Source organism: Tamandua tetradactyla, chromosome 11 (assembly GCF_023851605.1).
Source record: "Tamandua tetradactyla isolate mTamTet1 chromosome 11, mTamTet1.pri, whole genome shotgun sequence".
Classification (NCBI taxonomy): Eukaryota; Metazoa; Chordata; class Mammalia; order Pilosa; family Myrmecophagidae; genus Tamandua; species Tamandua tetradactyla.
The window spans coordinates 26,602,550-26,627,211 of record NC_135337.1 but is presented as its reverse complement, the minus strand read 5'-3'; the positions used below and the strand labels follow the sequence as shown (position 1 = coordinate 26,627,211).

The 24,662-nt window shown below is 33.1% G+C and overlaps 1 protein-coding gene across 4 annotated transcripts in view; it reads left to right on the top strand.

The window, feature by feature from the left end:
* Nucleotides 1-23,711, top strand: part of PTBP2 (polypyrimidine tract binding protein 2) — an 82,040-nt gene extending 58,329 nt beyond the window's left edge. The window contains exons 8-14 of one of the 4 annotated variants that reach the window (XM_077120177.1): nucleotides 1,372-1,567; nucleotides 14,953-15,092; nucleotides 16,565-16,598; nucleotides 17,016-17,108; nucleotides 21,655-21,871; nucleotides 21,975-22,052; nucleotides 22,228-23,711. In XM_077120177.1, the coding sequence (XP_076976292.1) occupies nucleotides 1,372-1,567; nucleotides 14,953-15,092; nucleotides 16,565-16,598; nucleotides 17,016-17,108; nucleotides 21,655-21,871; nucleotides 21,975-22,052; nucleotides 22,228-22,357 (888 nt within the window). In that variant the 3' untranslated portion in view covers nucleotides 22,358-23,711. Of the gene's footprint in view, nucleotides 1-1,371; nucleotides 1,568-14,937; nucleotides 15,093-16,564; nucleotides 16,599-17,015; nucleotides 17,109-21,654; nucleotides 21,872-21,974; nucleotides 22,053-22,224 lie in introns of all 4 variants that reach the window. The other 3 variants (XM_077120176.1, XM_077120174.1, XM_077120173.1) reach the window with 3 other exon arrangements.
* Nucleotides 23,712-24,662: the final 951 nt, after the last annotated feature.

Below are 24,662 nucleotides of genomic sequence, written 5' to 3'. Positions count from 1 at the left end.
ATGGGTGACCTTGAATTAAAAGTTCTAGAATTATTGTTTAGGTTAGTTTTTAGCTTGATAAATAGTTACATTGAATTTAATTTTGTGTATTAAGGGGAAGGGTTTTATATTTCCAGAGTGTGGGAATATTTGAACAAATTACAGCCTTCATATGTCCAAGCCGCTTTAGAGGTTTATTTTTTCCATAACAAGACACTCCCATTTTTAAGTCAAACTAGTTACTTTTCTTAGTCAACCATATAGCTATTAAAGTAGTAGTACTACAGTAATACAGGAATTCTCTTTTAAACATCGTTTGTAATAAAAAATATATGTAGTCTACTTTTAAAGTAATATAGTTCCGAATTTACTTTCACACACATAACGATTCTTGGTCTATGTAAACATTAGGTTTGATTTTTTTGTGTGTTTTCAGAAGATGTGTGTGATTTGCATAATAATTTATAGAACTAAGCATGATCTTCATTTTTGAACTGTTATATTATTATAGTAAATGCATTTGTTTAATGAAAAACTAACAGTATAATTCCCGTTTTCTTATTTGTTCCAGGGTTATATCCAACTGGACTAGAAACGATGATTATATAGGAGCAGAATAAACCAAAATAATTAGACAGTCATATTTGCATAGTCTTTTTTAATTTACGGTGTACTTTCACATGTGGTCTTCTATTTAATCCTCAAAATAACTCTGTGAGGAAACATGGTAGCCATTATAATCAGGTTAAGAAATTGAGACTCAGAGAGGTTAAATAACTTGCTCAGGATGACTTAATTGAGTCCAGACTTTCAACTCTGGAGTTAATACTCTTCTGTTCCAGAACTTTTCTGGAATGGCATAGATTTGCTAATTTTTTCAAGTTATTCCTGCTCAGGTTGAATACCTGAAGCTAAGGATCATACTGATTTTCTGCTCAGTTTCACGTTTATTGCTATAATGTATCACAGAGATACTTATTTAGTTTGAGGCAACCTCGTAACATGTGGCATCAAAAGATTATATACCAATTTGTATAAGTACTGCCATCCACCAAAAATATAAGTATTACATAATTAACTTTAAAATATTGTGTAAACTATTACTATAGTGGTACTACTTCAGTAGTAGGACTCACTGTATTTGTAGCCCTTTTTAGTTTTTTTTTTTCAATAAAACTATTTAGTTTTGTTGAATTAAAAGTATTAGCATGAGTACTTAACTGAATGTATTTAAAATTTAAGAGCACTTTCTATTTAAGGAAGATACTGTTTAGTGATATATATATAGCTATATGAAATTTGGTCCCTTTCTTAATGTCTTTTGTGTATAGGTTTTCTTTGTTGAGTTTTATTTTTGAAAGCATTGCTGATATATTTTATTTACTTTTACAGGCTCTAGATGGTCAGAATATATATAATGCTTGCTGTACCCTAAGGATTGATTTTTCCAAACTTGTGAATTTGAATGTAAAATACAACAATGATAAAAGTAGGGATTATACAAGACCTGACCTTCCATCTGGAGATGGACAACCTGCATTGGACCCAGCTATTGCTGCAGCATTTGCCAAGGAAACATCTCTCTTAGGTATGATTTTTGTTGCCCTACCACTTTTCTTCGATTTTTGCCAAATGGGAGAGTACATGTTAAACTCAAGTAAGTATAATGAATCCCCCCTTTTTCGAAGTTTAGAAATTCTGTTCAATTTTATGAGTTTTGTTTTTCTCAGGTAAGAAACCATATAAATGTAGTTGGGGGAAAAAAGCTAAAGTTTTCTTCATAAATGTAATGAAAAGTATATATCCTTTTTGTTTTCTTTTACCTCCCACACCACTCTTCCAAGACAAAAGACAAAAAGCTCTGATGAAGAAATGTTGACTTAATATAATATTTACACTTCAGACTTGATGCCATGCTGTCTTTCAAGGAGTAGAGCTCTTATGCATATTCCACAGGGCCATTCTGATTGTTGTAGCTTAGTGTGCTGCATAGAAGCAGTGAAATGTTAACAGATAAAACGTATGTAATGGGAGATAGCATATGGATTTCTCAGAGCTATAGTATATAGCCTCTTAAAAGATTTAAATGCAAAAGAATTTCTGTTAAATTTATTTTGCTATTCATTTGCATTTTGTCTTAATCATTTTATTTCACTTTGTTCTACAATGGATTTGAACCCTGTAACAAATGCAATGCAAAAATATGCCACTAATAGTTGATGGAGTCAAGATGAAGAAAAAATAAGGGAAAATGTTGTTCTGTAAGTAAAATGGGTGAAGTGATTAATAACATGATGGCATTTTGCAGTTTCCTTTTATTCAGTTTGGGAAATTGTTTCTTGATTTTCAGTATTGGTTAGATTATCTTTATATCAGGGTTTCTGTTCACGTGGAACCCAAGATTGATGAATGGATAGCCCTCTTAACAAACTAGCTCTTAGGATTTAGTTTACATCTATCAAAATAAAAGAAAAAACCTTATAATTAAATAGTCCTCAGAAATTATTTATTTACTATGGCTGTATAACTATAGCTTTGTCTATTTGTTATACATCTTTGAAGAGAGATACCAATACATAAACGCTGGTATTTGAAGTTCACTCTGGTAACTTCATTACTGCTGCTTTATTCTTATTTTGTAATATATCTGGCTCAGGCCATAGCCATTTATTATGACTGTAATGGATGCTTTAGTTTGTTAACACTTTTTCCTGACAGAATCTCCATCATTGTAGGAGCCTAGTTTTTAAAGCTTTGATTCCCTTGATTTGGCTCAGAAGTGATAGTATTGCCTATTTCATGGTGTACAATTTATTTTTTAAGGACACAGTGAGATAATAGTAAGTGATTTATGACCTTTACTTGTGATTACATATATTCTTAAGCTCTTTGCTGTTGAAATTGTATTATCTTATAGAAAAGAGTCAGTTTTTATTGAATAGCTTCTAGGTCCTAGGCATTCTGTTAGACACTGGGCAGATACACTAACAATAGCTAAATGAAGGTAGTAGGTAGTTGTTTGCATCAAGATTTTAAATATCAATTCTGAGAGGTTTACAGATTTGCATTCGACTTGTTAATAAAGGATAAAGGAACAGGAAACTCCAGGTATTGTCGAACAGACCACAATAAATACCACTTGCTGGGATCCTGAGGAGCTGTGCACATTTGCTCATCTGGGTATACTTAAATGTGTTTGAGTTCAGATCCTGGGTGGAGAGGTAGCTTTTCTGTTTCTTTGCCTCCAATTATATTTAATCAGTCAGATGACTTGAAAGTACAAACTACTATTCACATTTTCCCAATTGTCTCAAAAATGATATTTTAAGGGTTGTTTTGTTTGGAACAGGATCCTAACAAAGGGCCCCAGAAGCCCTTTCTTTGTTAAGGTTCCTAAATCTCTTTTAACCTGTAACAGTGCTCTTGCCCTCACCCCATCCATTGACCTGTAAGAAAGCTCTGTTTACCTTTTTTAAGAGTGTCCCACCGCCTTCATTCAAGTCTGATTGTTCCCTGTAGTGTTGTCTAACCTGTTCCTCTATCTGCTGAATTTTGTATGTAAACTGGAAGTTGGCTCCAAAGACTTGATTATTCAGGTTCATTTGTTTGTTTGTTTTAGAATACTTTGGTAGGGGTTTCTTTGTACTTCATATCCTGCCTCCTGAGGAGGCACATCTGATTGCCCCATTTTTTTTTTGTTAACACTGATGATGGTCTCAGATAGTATACCATTTGATTCTTTCAGTTATTTTCTTTCATAATGTATCCTAATGATTGCTGACCCTAACTTATTTCTTTAAGGGTTGGAAATGGTGTTGCCCCCTTTCCCCTATTCACATGTTTCTTCTACATTTTTTAGCTGGAAACCTTTTATAGAGTAGAATTTTCTTCCGTCACCTAGGTTTGTTTATTTACCTTGAAATATAGTTTGTGAAGGATTAATTAATTATATTCTTGCATCTGTTTACTAATTTTAAGTTGAAGGATTTGATGCCCAGCTTTTATTTGTTTTTAGTTAACTACTTAACCGGTTTTTGAATGTGTACAGCATCAGTTTTCTCCAACTTGTGCTTTGAGTTTTAGAAACAGGTTATTTCTGGGTTCTGGTAGCTCCAAAGTGGTTCGATGTGGTGACGTAGTCTAGAAGTGAGATCTGTTTATCTCTCTGTTCCCAGTGACCCCAAATAGAGCTAATTAAAATTCAGAATAGAATTTACGGGTGTTTCTCTCAAAGAAAAGCATTAATCCCTATACAGTAAAGAATCAGAAAGCATTAATATTTTCTCAATAAATACCAATAGATTATCTTACCTAATTCTGAGAAAAAAATAACCTCAAGTATCTGTGTCATTTACTAAATTAAGGGATGTCAGTCACATTCCTCAGCTGTTCTCTTAATACATGTATATGTAGTCTGTGCTCGTGTACTCTTTGATTCTTATTCTGTTAGATGTGCTATTAAAAAAACGTATCTGGCGTGCACGGGTAGTTCAGTGGTTCAGATGCCTGCCTTCCATGTGGGAGACCTGGGATTCCCAGACCATACACCCCTGAAAAACAAACAAATTAAAAATATATTTATCTTTTGTGAAACATTGCTATCATGTTGAGTGATTATAGTTTTTTTCCTGTAGTGATTAGTGGAGACAAGTTAGAAGTCAGACTTACTGTAAATTAACATTGGAACAGTGAACAGCACTCATTTGTTTTCTTAGAAAATACATATATAATGATAGGTATTTTTCTCTTTATTTTTTTAATTTTTTAAAAGAAATACCTATTCATTGCTGTCTTTTGCATATTATTTAATAAACTTGGGCTATTCATTATCATCCAGAGATGAATGCTGTTAACCAGTTGTTGATGTTGTGGCTAAAACAAATAAAAGCCATTTAAAGAAGTATATTACTGTTGCCCTGTAATTGGTAGGAAAAGACTATATATGTTTATGTGATTGTAGTATAAAATATCTGTTTTAAAGGAGGTAAAAATTATGCAAAACATTTTCATTAACTGTTCTAAAGATAAATTAAGAAAATGATAGATTCATATAGGAAATTTCATTTAGATTTTTTTTCCATTTTTTTCCCCCACAGTTTTTCCTAGCTGTTTATTTCTGTTCCTTTTAGTATCTATAGGCTCTTTTCCCTCTTTATTTAGATTTTACTTTGAAAGTGGTAACTCTCTCTCTGAATCTGTTGTCCCTTTTTTCATCTCTTTAGTTTTCTTTTGTTACCACCTTAGTACTAGCCATGAGTATTACACATCCCTAGAAAAAATCTGCCTCACCAAGTGGCTTCCTGGTATATGTTAGGCAGAGATTGGTTAAAGGATTCCACATGAGACAGCAAGTTAAAGCTTAATAGTTTATTGCTAGAGAGAAAGAAACAGACAGAATGAAAGCAAGGGGAGAGCAGGCGGGTGGGAGCCAGCAAAACCTGCTAGCAAAAAATGACTCCAACTTTCTTTCTGACAGCTTGTGGTTTTAAAGGAAAAACTGCACCAAGAAGGGTGGGGGTGAGTGGGAGAGATCAAGCTGGTGCAGATCCGTGACTTCATTTTCACGGTTATCTGGTCTGACCTCTGGCAGGTGGGGTATCGGCATGTTCGTGTTCATCTATCTTGCCAGCCCATCAGATCCTGTCAGAGGAGCTGCCAAGGGAGAGAAACTGAAGGGGCCCCCATGCCACAGAATCCATTTTGTATGTTAAGTTTTATTTTCTGATACCTGACAGGTTATTCAATTTTTATTCAGCAGTCATTTAATACCGTTCTAAGCACTTCAAGAACTCAAAGGAATAGCCAAGTTTCTGTTTTCACAAAGCTCATAATCTGGTGGAGACAGCAAACATGAGTAGGTCTAATGTGAGACCATTACATTGTACTAAAGCATTTTATAATATATTTATTAACTAAAATATATAATAGAGTTTGTGTGGCATTAAAGTATGAGATGAGTGATTTGTCATCAAAAGTGGAATTGGGAGGATTTTATGGGCATAAGGCCATTTGATTTGGATAAGAATAATTAGCATTAATTAAAAAACAGTATGAGCAAATGTAGTTAAGTATGTCATGTTTAAGGACTGACAGACTTTCAGTTATGAATGAGACGTGGGCTTTTGGGTTAATATGAAAGCCATCGATGCTGTAAAAAACTAGTATGGGGCAATATCTTAGAAAACACTGATGTCCTAAAGAGTGAATGTTGTACTGGAGTTCTTATATTCTTTGAGGAGTCTTTGGAGTACTTTGGAGATATCATAGGCCACAGATGTAATAGAAATATTAGAAGAAATATTTGTTGCTAGGATCATGTAAGGGTCAAAAGATATTACTCTGGGTTAGATACAAAGGGTTAGGTACTTGGGCTTTTATCATGTTTTCAAAGGGGTTCCTGACGAAAAGGAAAACCTAATTGAGTTTTAGGAAACCAACTATGGCCCTGCAGTTCACTTGAAAGGTGAAAATGGAGACCGTGTATACCAAATAGGGGAGGCTATTATAGTAGTCTTTAAACTAGGGGTATGTATTTGGTATGAAAAGGAGCATTTTAAATTTGGGAAAAATTGAAGGTAAAAGTAATAGAACTTGGGATCACATTGATATGATTAGTTATGAAAAATTAAACGTGGGGTTAATTCTTGTGGAGGAGTCCACTAAACAGTGGGAAATTCAGCCTTAGTTTTGGGCAGGAGTTCCATGGAGCTGTAAATTGAGAAGCCAGAGGTGTATTTAAAACTAATATTCCCCAAGTGTAAGTGAGCAAAAGTAGTAGAGTTGAAAATGGTACTTTATGCGTTCATATTTTAGGTAAAATAAAGGAAGCTAGAGATTAAGGAATCAGAAATGTAGGATTAAAATTTAGTGACTGTTCATTTCAGATTATTCATGAGAGTGGGTGTAAATTAAATTACCAGGGATTATGAATGTAAGTGTGATAAAGTATTTATTCTTTTTAAGAAATGTGCCATAGAAGGAGAAATAGGATGGTAGTTTAGAAATAAAGCTTGGCCCTAAGGGGAAATGTTTACAGTAAGAATAGTATGCAGCCATCATTAAGAGCATGAGTTCCAAATCTAGCCTTCTTGAGTTCAAAATCTGACTCAGCTTCACTGCCTTAACTTTCACATTTGTAGCAGATATAATAATATTCTCTCTTTTCTGAGGCTAGTGTGAGGATTAAGTGTGTTAATATATGCACAGCACTTTGCGCCAGGTCTAGCATATAATAAAATACTCAGTATATATTAGTATTTGATTTTAAGGTTCACATGAATCCTACAATTGATTATAGTAGATAGAATCAGAAGTACAGTGGAAATGTTGGGACTTGGAAATAATGATACTTTTCAGAACACTTGTAAGAACTAGAAGGTATTTTTATCAAGCTCACATAGGAATTTAGGGACAGAGCTGCAGCCAGAACTGAAGTCATTGGCTATTCAGCCCATGTTTCCTTTCACCATAGTATATCTTTATGGAGATAGGGAGAAGGTAGCAATGGGTCAAAGAAGGGAGAACTTATAAAACTTACTGAAAAAATTTGAGAGCTCTCATTTTAATCTTATTTGACACTTGCTAACAAAGAGGTTTAAAGTAGGATACAGGACTTAAGTTTAGTTGATGTTATTTGGATCTCTTTTGAAAATGGATTAGAAAATTGGCTAAAATTGGATAACAAAATGTTTGTGGAATCCAGTTTGCTGTGTATGTTTTCTCTGTATTACTTGCCAAACCTAGATGAAAGCCTAGAGAAAACATAACTGGATTTATCCAAATTTGGCATTGCAGAGCATTAAATGGGTAATAGCAAGCAAACATAGTGCTGGACCAAAAGGCCTAGGTCTGCAAAGCAAATTAGACCAAGGTAGAATAGAAAGGACACTGGTCGCCATAAAAGCCCAAAGTGGTTTCAGTGGTATTGTGGGAATAGGAGGAAGAAGATGGAATGAGGGAGTCAGGAAAATAAATTTAAATGTCAGAAATTGCAAAAGCAAAAGATAAATCTAAGATGTAGCAAAGAGATGTTGCTGAAATGGATCAACAGAATTAAAATCAAAGTAGTTTTTGAGAAATTGTAGGACCCAGAGTATTTGAAAGATCACGCAGAATGATGACAGGGCCTTAGAGAAGAAGAGGAAGTAATATCAGGCAGTTTAATGTCTTTAAGTAAAGAAAGAAGATATACTAGTGATCCAATGCCTATTTTGATGAGAAAGAAGATAGTATGATTGGATGACAATGATATTAGATGTCAGTCTACTTGATACCGGTAGACAGCATTTTGAGAGTAACATTGGGCGGTAAAGTGATGAATAATGCATCTTTTCCTTTTGGGAAAGGGTTTGGAGAGAGAAAAATGATTTTTTGAGAGGATTATAAGAAAAGTATCATTAAGACAGAGCAAACTTTTAATTAAAAAGTTTCTCTAAAGAACAGATTGAATAAAATGCAATTGCTAATGATAGAAAACAGAATGGATTTGAGAGGTCAAAATAGAAATTGAAGGGAAGGTTGGTGGAAGAGTAGTAATGGACTATTTCATGTAAAAATAGCAAATATCATTCTTGTTGAAAGTAGAATTTTATTTTCAAATCGGGAAATAAGATGTAGAATTGGTCCTGTTCCCCTACCCAAGCCCAACCTCCCACTCCCTACCCCCACCTCCCAGGATCCAATACTTCAGAAATTAGATCTTTAGAATCTCACCACTCACCACTTCCCTGTTCGGTAATATGTGAGATTAATAACCAGCAGGTGTCTTGAACAGGAAAAATAAATAATGTAATTGACTTTGGATAGAAGTTTTTAAAATGGGTAATGAGGAGAAAAAACAGATACTACGTCTTTAAAAATCATAGAACTGTCACTGCCAAGAGCCTAAGGAGACATAATAACTGAAGTGATATGGGATCCTGGATGGGAAAAGGACACGAAGTCCAAACTAAGGAAATCTAAATATAAAGTATGGACTTTTGTTAATATTAATGTTTCTGCATCAGTTTGATTGTAACAAGCATATCATTTTAATGTAATATGGTAATAATAGGGGAAATGAGTGAGTAGGGCATATAGGAACTCTGTAATATCTTTGCAATTTTTCCATAAATCTAGATTGTTCTAGAATTAAAAATTTACTTTAAAAATCATTTATAAAATTTATAAATGATTTAAAATTAATTTTAAAGAACAATTTAATTCTTCAGTTGTGATAAGGTAATAAAACAGGCAAAGTAGCCTTTGTATGTCAGAAAAATATGACCTGAGGGGAAGAGAGAGAGGTATATAGTTTATATCACTTTTTGCCTCTGGATTTAGGACTGGGGTCTCCATCACATAGGTGATTGTGTTTCCATCAGTTTCAGTGGAAGGAGGGTTAGGAATAATACAGTATTAGGACTGTCTTGGGATATTTATAAAATTGCTGAATCATTCAAAATATTTGGATAGCCCAGGTGATTAGGATCATGTCACATGGAAAGGATCCTGTGACACCTTCCTTTTCTCAGTTTATAGGCAATTTTACGTTATTTTATTCTTATAATAATTCTCGGAGTAGAGTAGGCATTTTTGTCCCCCAACTTCAGTATGCATAAGCCACGTTGTTTTGATCAGGTCTTCTGCCCTAGCTACAGATATAAATCATTAAAATATATATCTAAAAATAATCCACTGGGACCAATAAATATAATGTATATAACATGTTTCATATAATTTTTATAAAGGGAAAATGCTAAATTTGTTACAGCTGATATTTAACTTTTTTTTTCACTTATTGTGAAATGTATATACAAAATAGCAATAAATTTCTATGTACCTTTTAAGAAGTAGTTATAGAACAGATTTTAAAGTTTGGTATGGGTCACAGCTCCACGATTTTTCATTTGTTTTTTCTAGCTACTCCAAGACAGTGGAAACCAACAGAAATATCAATATAATGATTTAGCAATCATACTCATTTGTTACATCCTATTTTTCTTATACTCTTCCTTTTTAAATAACGGATATACATCAAAGCAATAAATTTCAGTGTACATTGCAACAGTTAGTTGTAGAACAGATTTCAGAGTTTGGTATGAGTTATAATCCTGTGCTTTTTTTTTTTACTTCTAGCTGCTCTAATACTGGAGGCTAAAAAAAAAATACCAGCATAATGATTCAGCACTCATACTCGTTTGTTAAACCCGACCTTCTCTGTATAACTCCACCATCACCTTTGATCTTTCTCCCACTCTTCAGGAGTATTTGGGCTATGCCCAGTCTAACTTTTTCATGTTGGGAGGGGCTGTCAGTAATATGGGATAAGGAGATAGAACTAGTTGATGTTCTGGAAAGGCTGGCCCCTCTGCATTTTAGGACTTATCTGGTCCCGGGACCCATCTGGAAGTTGTAGGTTTTGGAATGTTACCATAGTGCATGAAATCTTTGTAGAATCTCATATAATGCCGTACGTATTCTTTAGGATTGGCAGGAATGGTTTCGGTTGGGGTTGGCAAGTTATAATAGGTAGCAGTGTCTAAACTGAAACGTGTAAGAATGACCTCCAGAGCAGCCTCGACCTTCTTTGAATTCTCAGCCACTGATACCTTCTTTGTTACATTTCTTTTCCCCCTTTTGGTCAGGATGGCATTGTTGACCCCACTGTGTCAGGGCCCAGTTTATCCCTGATAGTCATCTCCCAAGGATTTAACTTTTATAAGAAAAATACAATACAGAATTCTTGTTCAGGATTTATTATGATGGTATAAATAGTGCATCATGAATTAATTTGTAAGTTTTTATATTTTTATGACAGCAGAAATAATTTAGATTAAACCTAGAGAGATTTTACTTGATTGGCAAAGTACTTACCAAGAGAAGAATATACTGAGGGAAATTGTGGAATCTATTCTTAGATACTTTAAAAGTCCATAAAAGCTTAGATTACGTCAGTGGTTTAGAATTGCCTAAAGATGGTTTTAGTAGCTTTTCAGTTTTATCAGCTCAGGGAAGGAAATAATGGAAGAGAAATGATGTGGCGTGAAGGGCAGACAGTGACTGTCTTTCACTTTTGCACTGTGCTCCAGCTGCCTAAAATGAAGAAGGATCATTTGGCAGAAAAATAGATCACCTGACTTAGTAGTACAGTACCCTAGATGGTGATAATAAATGGAAAAGTGAGGAGACTAATAACAATGATTGTAGTCTCACAATTTACATTCCACTTTTTGGTAAGCTTTCTGGTAAACTTACTAAAAGGAGATAAATTGCATGTATTTTGAGCCCAAATTGTTCCCACAGGAAAATAGTGGACATTTTTTTACTAAAGCATAATATTGCATAGAAATGAAATGACATTTCTCTGGCATTTTGTTTTATAAAAAAATATCTTGGGTTTACTGCACTGAAAGAAGAATGTTAGCCTAGGTTTAAAAATGTTTTTCTCAATTCCTATTTTTTCATAATATGCCTTGATATTCCAAATAATATTGTGCCCCCTAAGTTATTTCCATTGTAAAATCCAGATTTCAAGGGAAGATACATTTCAAAAGCAATTATGTATTGGGTATTTAAAGTATTCTTGAACAAGTTTTCCTTCACTTTTGAATTTTTTTGGTAAATATTCTTTCATTAAATTGCTTAACTGTATAAATTGAATATTGTTTTAATAGAGGCATATTTTAGAAGAAACAGTTCTGCAGAAATGAAGTGTTAGTGTTAAGCTACTTACTTAGATTGATGTTTTGAATTTAAATAGTGTGATATATACATATTTCATTAGTAACTTTTTGGAGATGTCATCAGGAAAAGATGAGTAGTAAACGACTAAAAACTATAAATTTTCCAAGTGTTGTAGTGTATAATCCAACTACAGTATCAGCATTCATTTAAAAATATACCTATTGTACATTACAGCATTTTCTTTCTCTGAAGTGAATAAATGCATTGAGTACTCCATATGAATAAGGCATCATACCAAGTATATATGACAATGTTCACAAAATGTTGTCCAGAGATCCTTGGGAGTCCCTGAGACATCCTCAGAATGTCCATAACATCAAAACTGTTTTCTTGATAATACTAAAATGTGATTTGCCTTTTCACTGTCATTCTTCTCACTAGTAGAATTTATATAACTCTGAAGACTAATGGATTATGATTGTATGTTACCGTGCTTTAAAAAGTTCCTGCTTTTGGGCCGCGGTGGCTCAGCGGGCAAAGTGCTTGCCTGCTATGCCGGAGGACCTCGGTTCGATTCCCGGCCCCAGCCCATGTAACAAAAACGGAGAAACAGAATACAATAAAACAAGAAAATGTTTAAAAAATGTTTCCCTTTCTTCCTTCCTTCCTTCCTTCTATCCTTCCTTCCTTCTCTCTGTCTTTCCATTAAAAAAAAAAAAAAAAAAAAAAAAAAAAGTTCCTGCTTTTAATATCTGTTATGATAACTATCAACAGATAGAACTCAGAAAGCAAACACTCTTTGGGGTCCTCAATAATTTTTAAGAGTATAAAGCGCTCTTCAAATCAAAAAGTTTGAGACCTGCTTCACTATGCCATTCAAACTTCAAGACAGTTCTAGTAGGATAAGCAGAAGTAGAAGTAAGTACAAAGTATTTCAGTAAACTGGAGATGTTGGTAAGAGTCAAAAGGTTGAGAGAAAATGCTAGTAATAGGAGAATTTTTAGGTGAATTTTGATGAGTAATTAAAATAATCTCAGAGTTAAGTTTCTCTGGCTTAGGGACCAGAGAATCAGTCACCTCTGGCCTGTTAAAATTGAAAATGAAATCAGAAATTAAGCCAATATAATTTTTTATTTTAGTAGCTAAGAGCTGATCAGATTTCAGATTGATTTGACAGATTTCAGAAAAGATGTCTTTTTTATTAAAAGAGAATTTGAGGTTTGGTATTAATTTTGTGTGTGTGTGTGTGTGCCACATTTTACAGTTTTTAGGCATCACCTGTATGCCATTAAAGATCAAGGAACATAATAGAATTTTGCGATACTTTTTCTACCAAAAGATAACCAGTTAAAGTATAATTGAAGTCAGGATAAGGGGAAATGATTTGACAATATAATGAATAAATCTGGAGTTTTCACTATTCTTAAATAATTCTTTTGTGTTCAAGTTTAATTGAATGACATGTGCATTCAGCCAAAGCTGTGTGAAAGTCCTGAAGAACACTTAAAACAGAGGTGTCACTTTCAAAGACTATATGGAAGAGCAGAATTATTGTGACTGCATTCCTAGGAGTTAGGAATGTATCTCCCATTTGAAATTATTGAATCAAGATGTTTACTGAGTGTTAATTGGACACAACTATAGAAATTATAGAGTGTAATGAAAGCCTTGGGAGGTAACATGGAGAAGTTAGTAATGCTCTACAAAATTTATTGTAAAGATCCGCACTAGTGGATCCAAAAAGGCACTGAGGACTACTGTACATTAGTAAATACTAGACATGAGAAGTTTCTGTTTTTAAGTGAAATCCTTATGTGGGATAAGTAGGTGAGTGAATGAAACAGAATTGGTCATGAGTTACTATTGAACTTGGGTGATTTGTGCATAGGGGTTCCTTATTTTAGTGTCTCTGCTTTTGTGTATGTGGGAAACTTTTCCACCCCAAAAAAGGTAAAAAGAAAAATGGGGAAATAAGAAAAATAGGGGGATCTTAAAAAATGATGTGGGTAAAAAGTTGTAAATAAACTCATCCAGAGCTAGAACATAAAGGAGAAACATCATTCCCCTGATAAAGTACTCCAACAGCATGGATGAAGGCTGAAGTAAAAAGATTGGAGGGAAAGATTTTTAAGTCAAAAACTAAAGGAATTAAGAATTGGAATGCTAAAAAATCCCTCACATTGCTAAGGAAAGAACATGATAGCTTCTATAAGTAAAACTGTCAAAAGGTTAATTAAAAAGAATAAGATCTCTGAAACCAAATGTAACAGCAGATCTTTATGACATGCACAAGAAGGCTGGAAAGAGAAGAAATAATACGTGAACTTATGGGACAACCATGCTAAGGGCCAGTTCTACCCAGGTATGTCATGAAGTCAACATCATTTAGGTTGGTTATTTTATTTTTCCTTTATCATGGAACTATAAAAAACATGATTCTTTTTGTTTGTTTGTTTGTTTTTGATGTACCTGTATTTATAGAAAACCTGGTTTGGAAGAATTTGAGATGAAAGGATCTGAGTTCATTGATAATTGAGAAGTAGATGAAAAGTGCTGAGACAAGAGAATTCTTCCTAATAAATGACTGGAGATAAAGTGACTTAAAGATGATAGTTATGAGTAATACTGGAAAGTAGAGCAATGGAAATGAGAAGGAAGTGTTCTGACAAAGGATAGGAAATACTGAAAGAGGAAATTTGTGTGATCTAGTGACGTCTTCTCATTCCACTGGGAATATGTTGTGTTTGAGAAACTTGTATTCATTATAGTTATCTGAGAGTAGAATTAAGGCAAACAGATGTTGCTAAGATTTTCTTTGTCATTTGAATAAATTATATTCAGAATGATTTTTCTCTAGAAGCTGAAGGACTTAATACTTGTTTCATAAGCTGTGATTATTTATATGACTCCAAGTGTAAGTTTGTGGAAAAAAGTATGAGTTACTGTTATTTTGAAGATCATATTTTTTAGATTTGGCTTCTTACTATAAACCATGAAAGTAAATTTTTCAGACTTTCAAGTATTATATTCTTTATCCTTTGCTTGCTTCTCCATAGGTAATGGATTGTTGTGTATTTAATTTTTTAACAAAATACAGGTATGTACCTTAGTTCAAATACTTAATAGTTTCATTGAAACCAGTTATTTTCTCTGCTACGCATCAGAAACCATTCTCCTAAATGTTACGAAAATTAACTTTCAGGAACCGTTTGGAATGGTCAGCCATCATGCTTAAATTAGTTTTTGTAAAGGACTTGTGTGTGTTTCGTAAAATGTGCTTTATTTTAAAATTAGGGCTTCCTGTTGCAGCTGTTCCAGGAGCTCTGAGTCCTTTGGCCATTCCAAATGCTGCTGCAGCAGCTGCTGCAGCTGCTGCTGGCCGAGTGGGTATGCCTGGAGTCTCAGCTGGTGGCAATACAGTCCTGTTGGTTAGCAATTTAAATGAAGAGGTTAGTAAAATAATTTTCTAATGCTTATTATTTAATTCCATTTCATTGTGAAAGTTTTTCATGTTTATTTCATTTTGCACTTGCCTTTCGTTTTTATGTACATTCATTAGTTGAAGTATTTTCTGTATGTTTCTAATTCTGAATAAAATCTTATGTATTTGTTTAGATAATACTTTATTTCCTTATATAGTCATATCTGTTTATATCTTTATCTATATATATATTTATTTATTTAAACCTATAACTACCTATTTTTCCTAAGAAAAATATGGTGAAGTACCATAGTTCAGCTTTTTATCTTTTTGTTGTTGTTCTCAAAGGCAAATGTGATCTAATTTGCAGATTTAACCGTAAAACAATTTTGCTCTTTGCCTTTTCTAATTATTTGCTTGTTCATTCCATGCTTATGTGTCATTGCATTTTTTAAATCTTATTTTATGTGAACTACTCTAATACATTTTTCTTTGAAGGTTCTTCCAAAGATCTTGACGAGGCACTCTTCCAGTCTTTCTTAGTAATTTTTTCTTTGCAGTTATTAGTCATTGTCTTCTAAAAAATATTTTTTCAACTTTATCCCCCCCTTCTTGTTAAATGAAATCTATTGCTGAGTTGTTTTCTTTAGTTGTACATTTTATGTCTAGTATATTTTATTTTGATTGCTATGAACGCTGGTATGAAATGTGGGAAGCTCAGTGTATCAGTTTATTATGTCTAATTTAAATATTTGTTTCATTTTTAATTGGCCTCTGTTAATATGAACATTAAGCTTATTTTATCATTTAATAGTATTGTCATTCACAGTTCTGCATGCTAAAATGTTTGGATCAGAGTGCCTTTGTTTTTATTTTAAAGACTTTCGCCTGCATTTCATAACCAGCCATGCTTATGCAGTTAAAATTCAAAGTTTACAATTCCTATGCATGCTTTCCTTCCCTATGTTGAGATGAAATGCTGTAATTTACTCTTTGATGTAGATGTACTTTACCCATATTTGTCTTGGATGACTACATTTTACTCAGTTTTTCTTGTACAGTACATAAACCAACCATTTTCTGACCAAATTCCTGCATTTCCTATGTACTGACCTATATTTTATTTTTTTTTTTGTTCCCCAATTCCTTATTTTTTTCTTCTGCATTGCTGTTTCCCTTCCCCATTTCATCCTTTTCCCTGTGTGTTCACCTTCCCTTTCCTTGTCTTTTCCCAAATGCCCATTCCCTTCCCTGTCTTACCTTTATTTTCCTTGTCCTTGTCTTCATTCCCTGTCTCCATTCCCTATGTTCATGCTTCTGTGCTTGAACAAATGTTCCTCGGACCAACTTGCCCCAATTAACCGCCTTGAACCATGATCCATGACCACCTCACCATTCTGCGGGAACCACCCTTCGTTATGGATGATCTGTTCATCTCCGCTCTTCCTCGACTCTTCTCTCTTCTTGTCTTACGCTGCTTGCTCTTCTCTCCTTCTAAAGATGGTTACGCCCCAAAGTCTGTTTACCCTCTTCGGTATGTTATTGTTAGCACTATACTTTTATTATTGATTTGATTTTTGTTTCACCTTAATTCTTATTTGTAGCTAGCACTTTGGCTTAAAGTTGAATAGTAAATCTTTTGCTATTTTTCTTTGCTATTTAAAACTCTCCATAGACACGAAATTTGTTTTAATGCATGCTGATTTATTTTGCATGGTCTTTAATTTAATATCATTCACATAGCTTTGAGGGTTTATCAAAAATTATTCTTTTCAAAATTCACTGTTCAAAATCTTGATCTTCTTTATTCATTTGTGAGAATGATGAGATTGAGTGGATGATCATGTTGATGTCTGAATGTTCCATTGATATGTCAGAAAGATAATCTTTAGCTGACTTGCACTGAAAATTAATTCCGTTTTTGGATTACCTCTCTGTGGCTCCAAAAAAGGTGTTTATGGAGATGTGCAGCGTGTGAAGATTTTGTACAATAAGAAAGACAGTGCTCTAATACAGATGGCTGATGGGAACCAATCACAACTTGGTAAGACCAGATTGTATGTTATCTATACATCCTCAATTATGATTTCAAATATATAATGTAAATCCATGAATAGAAATTAGCTTCTTTACTCCAGTAAGAAATAATTTTTAAAAAATAACTGGGGCTCAAAATGTCATTGCAATTTTCATATTTTAATGTGAATAGTTGTACGTGATGAGCATAGTTGTATTTTCTTGTTTTGTTCCGAAACTTTCTCAGTGATAATCTAGTGGGAAAAAGTTTGGCTCCAAATTGTAATGTTAACAATTTCACACAAGAATTATAGCATTGTATTAAAGGTCTTTCTTAGTGTTTTTCATTCTTGTGTACTCTCGGTAACAGAAGTTAACTAACTATTCACATAGTCCTTGAAATCTTGATTACTGCTATTATTTTAATTCTGAAGTTATTTATAATTATTTGACTAAAGCTGCTAATGGAATGAGTTATATGCAAAAGCTCTTTTAGAGACAACAGTGTCTTAGAAAATGTAAAAACCTGTGCCCAAGACACCTTTGTTAATCTCTTTTGGAATCTTAAATTCTGTTTTAGTCAGGTTACACTTACAATATTATGTAGATAAGTAATTGTTTTAATTGCACTTTTCTTACTTGACTATATACACCAAATCAGATTAATCTAGAATACAAGTTCATATTCACAGTGTGATTGACTATAAGCGTCAGTCTATTCTAGTTTATAATTCTGTTCCTTGAGATTCAAGGATAATGATGCAAATTTACATAGTTAAATTTTGAAATTTGCCTGTTTTTAAAGTAAGGAATAGCTTGTCTTTGTAGTTATATCCAAATGAGACTCACATATGAACAACCTAATGTACTGAAATAACTTTGTGCTTTGGGGTCAGAAGTAAGTTTGAATTTCAGTGCTTCTTAACAGCCTTTTTGGCAATTCAGACAAGTATGAAATTTTTTCTGGAGTTGGAGGAGATACCTTCCTTAAAAAGATATATAAAACTGATCATGTAATAAGTGCCTAATGAATCTTCATCTGCATCTGTGTGTTTTTGTACTCTGGGGAAATCATTGCCATTATTTTTATTTTTATTTTACATAGCATTTTATAGTGCTTTATGTTTTAAAGTTTTCTCAGGTATTTCTTTTTTTTCTCTTCACCATGTGAGGGATAAGTGGCATTACCCACAATGTATAAAGAAAACATGCAGTATCATCCCACTTGCCTGAGGTAGAATTTAATTAACTGTATTCTTCCGGCTATTTTTTTGGTTTGTTTTATGTAAAGACTATTTTAAATGTGATATTTTAATTTTTACTATACTTGTAGCTCTTTTACCAATTTTTATAAGAACGTTTCACTGAGCTTTTACTTAATAACAGTATGATTTGTAACTTTCAGACTGTGGTGGTAATTTGTTAATTTTTATTGCTGCTAGGTTAGGATAGATTTGATTTAACTTCCTTATAAAGTAATACTCATAAAAAAATGTTCACACCTCCAATGCCTTTAAAACATATATGTATTCAAAACATACTCAAAATTAGGGAGTGCTATTGAGAAAATGTGCCTTGTTTTGGGGCTCTGTTCTCATTGTTTTTCGTTTTCATGGGACTTTATTTTGAAACACTCATTGTTTACAATATAGTCAGGTGTGTTTTTGCTTAGGAAGTAGCATGGGAGAAATAGACAAGGAAAATTGGTAAGAGATAATGACAGTTGTATTTAAATGTAATTGGTATTAGTGTAAATCTTGCGGTGATAACGCATTTCAAATCAGAATTTTAAAATTTGCAAACATTGAGATATTTCTTTAATAAATCCTCTAACATGACTAAACTGATAGAGTATTTTCTTAAATTAGATATATCAAGAATGATATAATTCATAGAGTCTCATCTTTCAAAATAATACATGAATCCTAACAAAATGTCTAAGAATCGTCCCTTTATGGTAAAGTAATCATCTAGTTTCTCCACTTCATATTTTCAAGAACTCCTTGAAAAAAATGCCCCAACTCTTTTTATTTAATATACCCTGCTAACTCAAAAGTAAACTTAATTTAGTTATTGTTGAAAACAGACCTTATCCTAAATTTTGCCTATCAAATTGTTCTGTAAAGTGTGGAAATCATGTTTTTTCTGATTTGTGATATTTGAGCAATTTTTAAGTATGTGTATATAACAGCTTTCACTTTTAGTGAGGCATGGCTAGTCTCACAAAAGAGAGATCTAAAGAGACCTCCTCTCTCCACCCTAAGAAGAAAACAGTGTAGAACGGGGGTGGGGGGGTGTGGGGGGGTGAAGCAAATGATATGGAAGAAAATATAAATAAAAGATTATGTTAGAAACAAGTCAAAATATGTAAATAATTACAAATGTAAAAAGTAAATTCATTGATTAAAAGATTTGATTTTTTAAAAACTGCCTGTATCCTATTTACAAAATCAATATAAAACAGAATTGGAAAGGCTGAAAGGGAATTTGAAAAGATACATCGGACAAAAACAACTTATGAACCTGTATTAAAACAGTTTTGATAAAAGACTTAGTTCACCAAAAAGGTACAATTTTATGTATATAAATATATACATCATAAATTGATAGAAATATAAGGAGAAATGGGTAAATCCACTATCATATTAAGGGATTCCTGCTGGTCTTTCTGGATGTATTATGGAAGAAATGAAAGTCAATAAAGATGTAGATGATACAACACAATTACCTTAACAAAATTACACATCTATAGAATTATGGCTCTAGCAGTTACATGTCTAGCTTGTTCTTTCATAAGCACATATTTACAAAGATTGATCACATACTAAGTCATAAAGCAAGCTTCAACTCATTTCAAAGAATATCCTACAAATCACGTCCTCTGACTATTGCAAGTTTAAGTGATAAAGAGATACATTTAAAATATCCATGTATTTGGAAAGTTTTTTAAAAGTCCAAATATCTCAAGTTATTTTAATGAGAATTTTAAACTTAAAAGTAAATGACACTTAATACTAAGTGTCATTACTTAAAACTAAATGATAATGTGGATGTTTTTTACACTTTAAGGTTCTGTTTTGAATTCTCTGCTCTATCACGTTGATTTTACCTTTTTGCTGTAATACTTTTATTCCAGCTTAATTGTATTCAGTCAAACTTTCAATTTAGCCATAGTATATAACTTAAGGAAAATGGTCTTTTTACTTGTGACTGGTGGGGAAACTGAACAATAGATGGGTGGAAAGTATATGTGCTTTGAAAGTTAAAAACATAAATAACCCAGCATCTACATCAAGAAGTAGCCACGTAATGTTTTGTGTTCAGGTACTATCTTACATGCTGAGGTACAGACAATACTTCCTTCATGTACCTTACAATCTGAAGAAAGGTAAAGAAAATTACAATAAATTGTGATTGTTTTAAGAGAGATATAGGGTAGGGTGATACAAGGATAGTTCAGTGGTAGAAATGTTGCCTACCATGTGGGAGTCCTGGGTTCGATTCCCAGACCATGAAATCCCAAACAACCAAACAAAAAAAAGAGGTATAGCGTAGTAAGTACATGGGGAATATTTAATGAAGTTGTGAACCTTTCCATCAGATGAAGAAGTAAGGCCTTCCTAGGGAAGTGGCATTGAAGGATGAGTATAATAGGGAAAGTGAAGAGATGTGAAATTGTCATAGCATGTACATAGGACTAGAAGTAATAAGCTAAGCACTAAGTTTCAGGAAATACATTTTGTATAGCTGCAACATAAAGTGGATGGAGTACAGTACTTAGAATTATAAGTTCCATGAGGGAGGGCTGGGATGGTGTCTTGTCTTGGTATTTTATTTCCAGTCTTAGCACAGTGGTTGATATTGTACATCATCAGTATAAATATCTGTTAAAAGAGCCAGCAGAGATACATAAAGGTATGACTGGGAAAGGTGTACAACATGTTAACAAATAGGTTTAGACTTTATTCCTAAGCGTTTTAAACAGGGATGGCATGATTAGAATTTGTAATTTAAAAAGGTCACTCACCTGCTGTGTAGAGAATGGATTGGAGGAAAGCAGAGAAAAAAGTCCAACAAGAAGATAATTAAGAGACTGATTAAATTATCCAAATAAAAAATAATGGTGGTAGAAGGTAGAAGGATGAAGAGAACATGAATCGGAAAAATAATTAGGGAAAGTATCACAGGTCTTAGAACTTATGATGTGGAACACAAGGGAGAAAAAGAGTTAAGGATGACTACCATGTTTCTTGGGCTGCTAAGTATAAGATTTATTGAGATAATGCTTCTGAAACAGCAAGATTGTTTAGGAAGAGATACTGATAATCTTGATTTTCATTCTGTGAAAGAAACTGACTTTTTTGCCCAAAGGCTTCATATAGTAGAAATGAAAATATAATTTGAGTCATGCCACCAGTGACTATTGTAAATTCATGATTTATTTTGAAATCATGAAAATTCAGATCTTTAAATAATTTATTGATTTTTTTAACTGTTGATGTTAAAATAAGACTTCTTTTTGTTTTGGACTTTATTACTACAGTTTTTAAAATAAGGATCCTTTCTTTTTATAGCCATGAATCATCTTAATGGACAAAAAATGTATGGAAAGATTATTCGTGTTACTCTCTCTAAACATCAGACTGTACAACTACCTCGAGAGGGACTTGATGATCAGGGGTTAACAAAAGATTTTGGTAATTCCCCATTGCATCGTTTTAAGAAACCTGGATCCAAAAATTTTCAGAATATTTTTCCTCCTTCTGCAACACTTCACCTATCTAATATCCCGTAAGTATTTAAACTGGAGTTTATTTAAGGGTATAAATTTCATAAACAAAAATATGAAATTTATTATTAACCTTTATTTTTTATTTCCCTCCAATTTTCCTAGTCCTTCAGTAGCAGAAGAGGATCTGCGAACTCTGTTTGCTAACACTGGGGGCACTGTGAAAGCATTTAAGTTTTTTCAGTAAGCAAGCTTCTTTGTCTTTAAATTAATGGTTCAGTAGAAATAAAGTTTCCATCAAGAAGTTTCTATTCTTTTTGTTTATAGAAACTTTTGATTCTGGAAGGGGCAAAATGCAAGTATTTAAGCCCTTCCTAATATTTATTAAGTATCTAATTTCATAATTTTGTTTCAGAAGAGATCACAAAATGGCTCTTCTTCAGATGGCAACGGTGGAAGAAGCTATCCAGGCCTTGATCGATCTTCATAATTACAACCTTGGTGAAAACCATCATCTGAGAGTATCTTTCTCCAAGTCAACAATTTAAAAAAGGGGAGATGAAGATGGGGGGTGAATCACATTGTTTGGTGTCATCACCTATTGACTGTTCAGAAAAGTGGGGACCAGAGTTTGATTTTTTTTGTTGTTTCCTTTTTTTTCACGCTGTTACCATTCCTTTGTTATAAACTGAAATGGCGTATGTAAAGGCAGAGTTATTAACTGCTTTATTTCATCTGTTCTATAGGGAAGCATTTTTATTGTCTGTTTAAAATTTAAGTTTAATTTTTTTTTCCAACTTAGTTGACATACGTGCCTTAAAAAGGAAAACTAGAGTTGCTATTGCGCATTTACTAGAAAAAAGGAATTGGTTGTCTAGGGCACATTGTTACATGGGAATTAAAATATGTTTAGGCAGGGGTGTGTAAAAAGGTTAAGTTTTTGTTTCTCCTGCTTGGAACAACTTATTTTTAGTTATTGGCTTGTCACATTTCCTTCTATTTAATAAATAAGATACATGATATTGAAAGAACAAAACAGCATTTTTAGTTTTTACTACTGTAGGCTTTATTGCTTTAAAAAAAGAACATTGGCCTTTTGTATCTCACAATTCTGGTCTAAATTCAGTTATGAATGTAGGCATTAGTTAAAATTAACAAGATGCAGAGTATTAATTTCTTAAGATGACAAAGTGATTTCTGTAAGTTTGAGCCCTATGTGGAAAGCATTGTGGAATCTTAACCTTTTTGTACACACTCTTGTGGGACGTATCATATAATTGTCAGCACTAAGTAATGTCTTGTTTGTGGCTGAATATTTTTCGTAGATGTTTTTGAAGTTGACATGACTTATGTGCATTTAAATATCTCTTGCCATCCTTAGTTTGTATTAAGATTTGGAATATGGTTGTGGATTTCTGAGCATGTGCAGACTGGTCTAGCTAGTTCAGGAACTGGTGCATGTATTTTTCAAAGATAAAGAAAGTGTACTGCAAAAATTTGCAGGAAGGTTAATTTGTGGCAGTTTTCTAAAACTGACAAACAGGTGGGACCAAAGTTTATGTGCCTTTAGTCTTAATTTACCTTGCATTGTAATATTCAGTTTTAATAAATCTTCAAAATATTTTGTATTTAGGAATAGATCTGACTTTAATAAAAACATGGCTCAGAATCTACAGGTCAAATTAATTTGAACAGTTCTTGTCAATCTGAATTGTTGATTCTGTTAAAATGACCAATACTTTTTGAAATTGATGTACTTAGTTTCAAGATTCATAGATTCTGTTAACTATGTAGACAGAATGGTCATGTATATTTTCTATTAGTTGAGTTTTTACATCTTTAGAAATGTAAAATTCAGTATAGTTTGAAAGCGGCACAATTAAAAATTAATTTTCTAACAAAGTTGGGAGGTTTGATGGTTGTTTAATTTCATTTTGTGTGTACTCTGCTTACCTCTGTAGCATGCTCAATAAATACTTCTGTAGCTCTGTATTCACCTTTTCTGTCTTTCTCTGCTGCCTTTTCTCTCTCCTCCTCTTTGTTTTCACTCCACTGTGCTTCTGAATTCATGTTTATTCTCTGCCAGGGTGGGAAAGGAGTAATAATATTACAATTCTATGGCTTTATACCATAAATAAATCTAGATGCTGTGAAAATATACCAGCTGGGGTTTTTTTTGGTTTGTTTTTATTTTTGTTTTTGTTTTTAATTTCAAACATGGTAACTTTTTCAAGAGGACACATGAAATATTTCCCACCCTGTTATAATCTGCTTTACAGACATAACTTTTATTGTAGCTTGTTAATTCTTTCTCTTTTGTTGTTGTTGTTTTCCAGTAGATTTATGCACTAATAGATCTTTTGAATTTGCCATGCTCTCTTGCTGCAGTTTCATCTTCCATCTTTTGTGTCTTCTAAAGATTCCCTACTAATGTTAGAGAACTATTTAAGTTTTAAGATAAAGTACTTGATGTGATTGGGAGAGAAAGAAAGAACGTAGCATATCATATACTTTTGCCTTGGGTGGGTAGAAGGATAGGCATTTTGGTATTTAAATTTTTTAAAGTATAATTTGCATTTTACCATTGTAAATGTTATTTCTTTCACTTTTCAAAAGGTTACTTCTTAGGGTGCTATTTATATTACTAAAATATTTCTAGTCACTTTTTCCAAACAGTTTTAGGTGTTAGATAACTTCGGAATTAAAGATGTTCCTTAAGATTTGTTCTGTCAATTTGTCCTTAAAATTATGCAAAACTTCCGTGCATTAAGAGTATAAAAAGGAGGGCGGACCACGGTGGCTCAGCAGGCAAGAATGCTTGCCTTCCATGCCAGAGGACCTGGGTTCGATTCC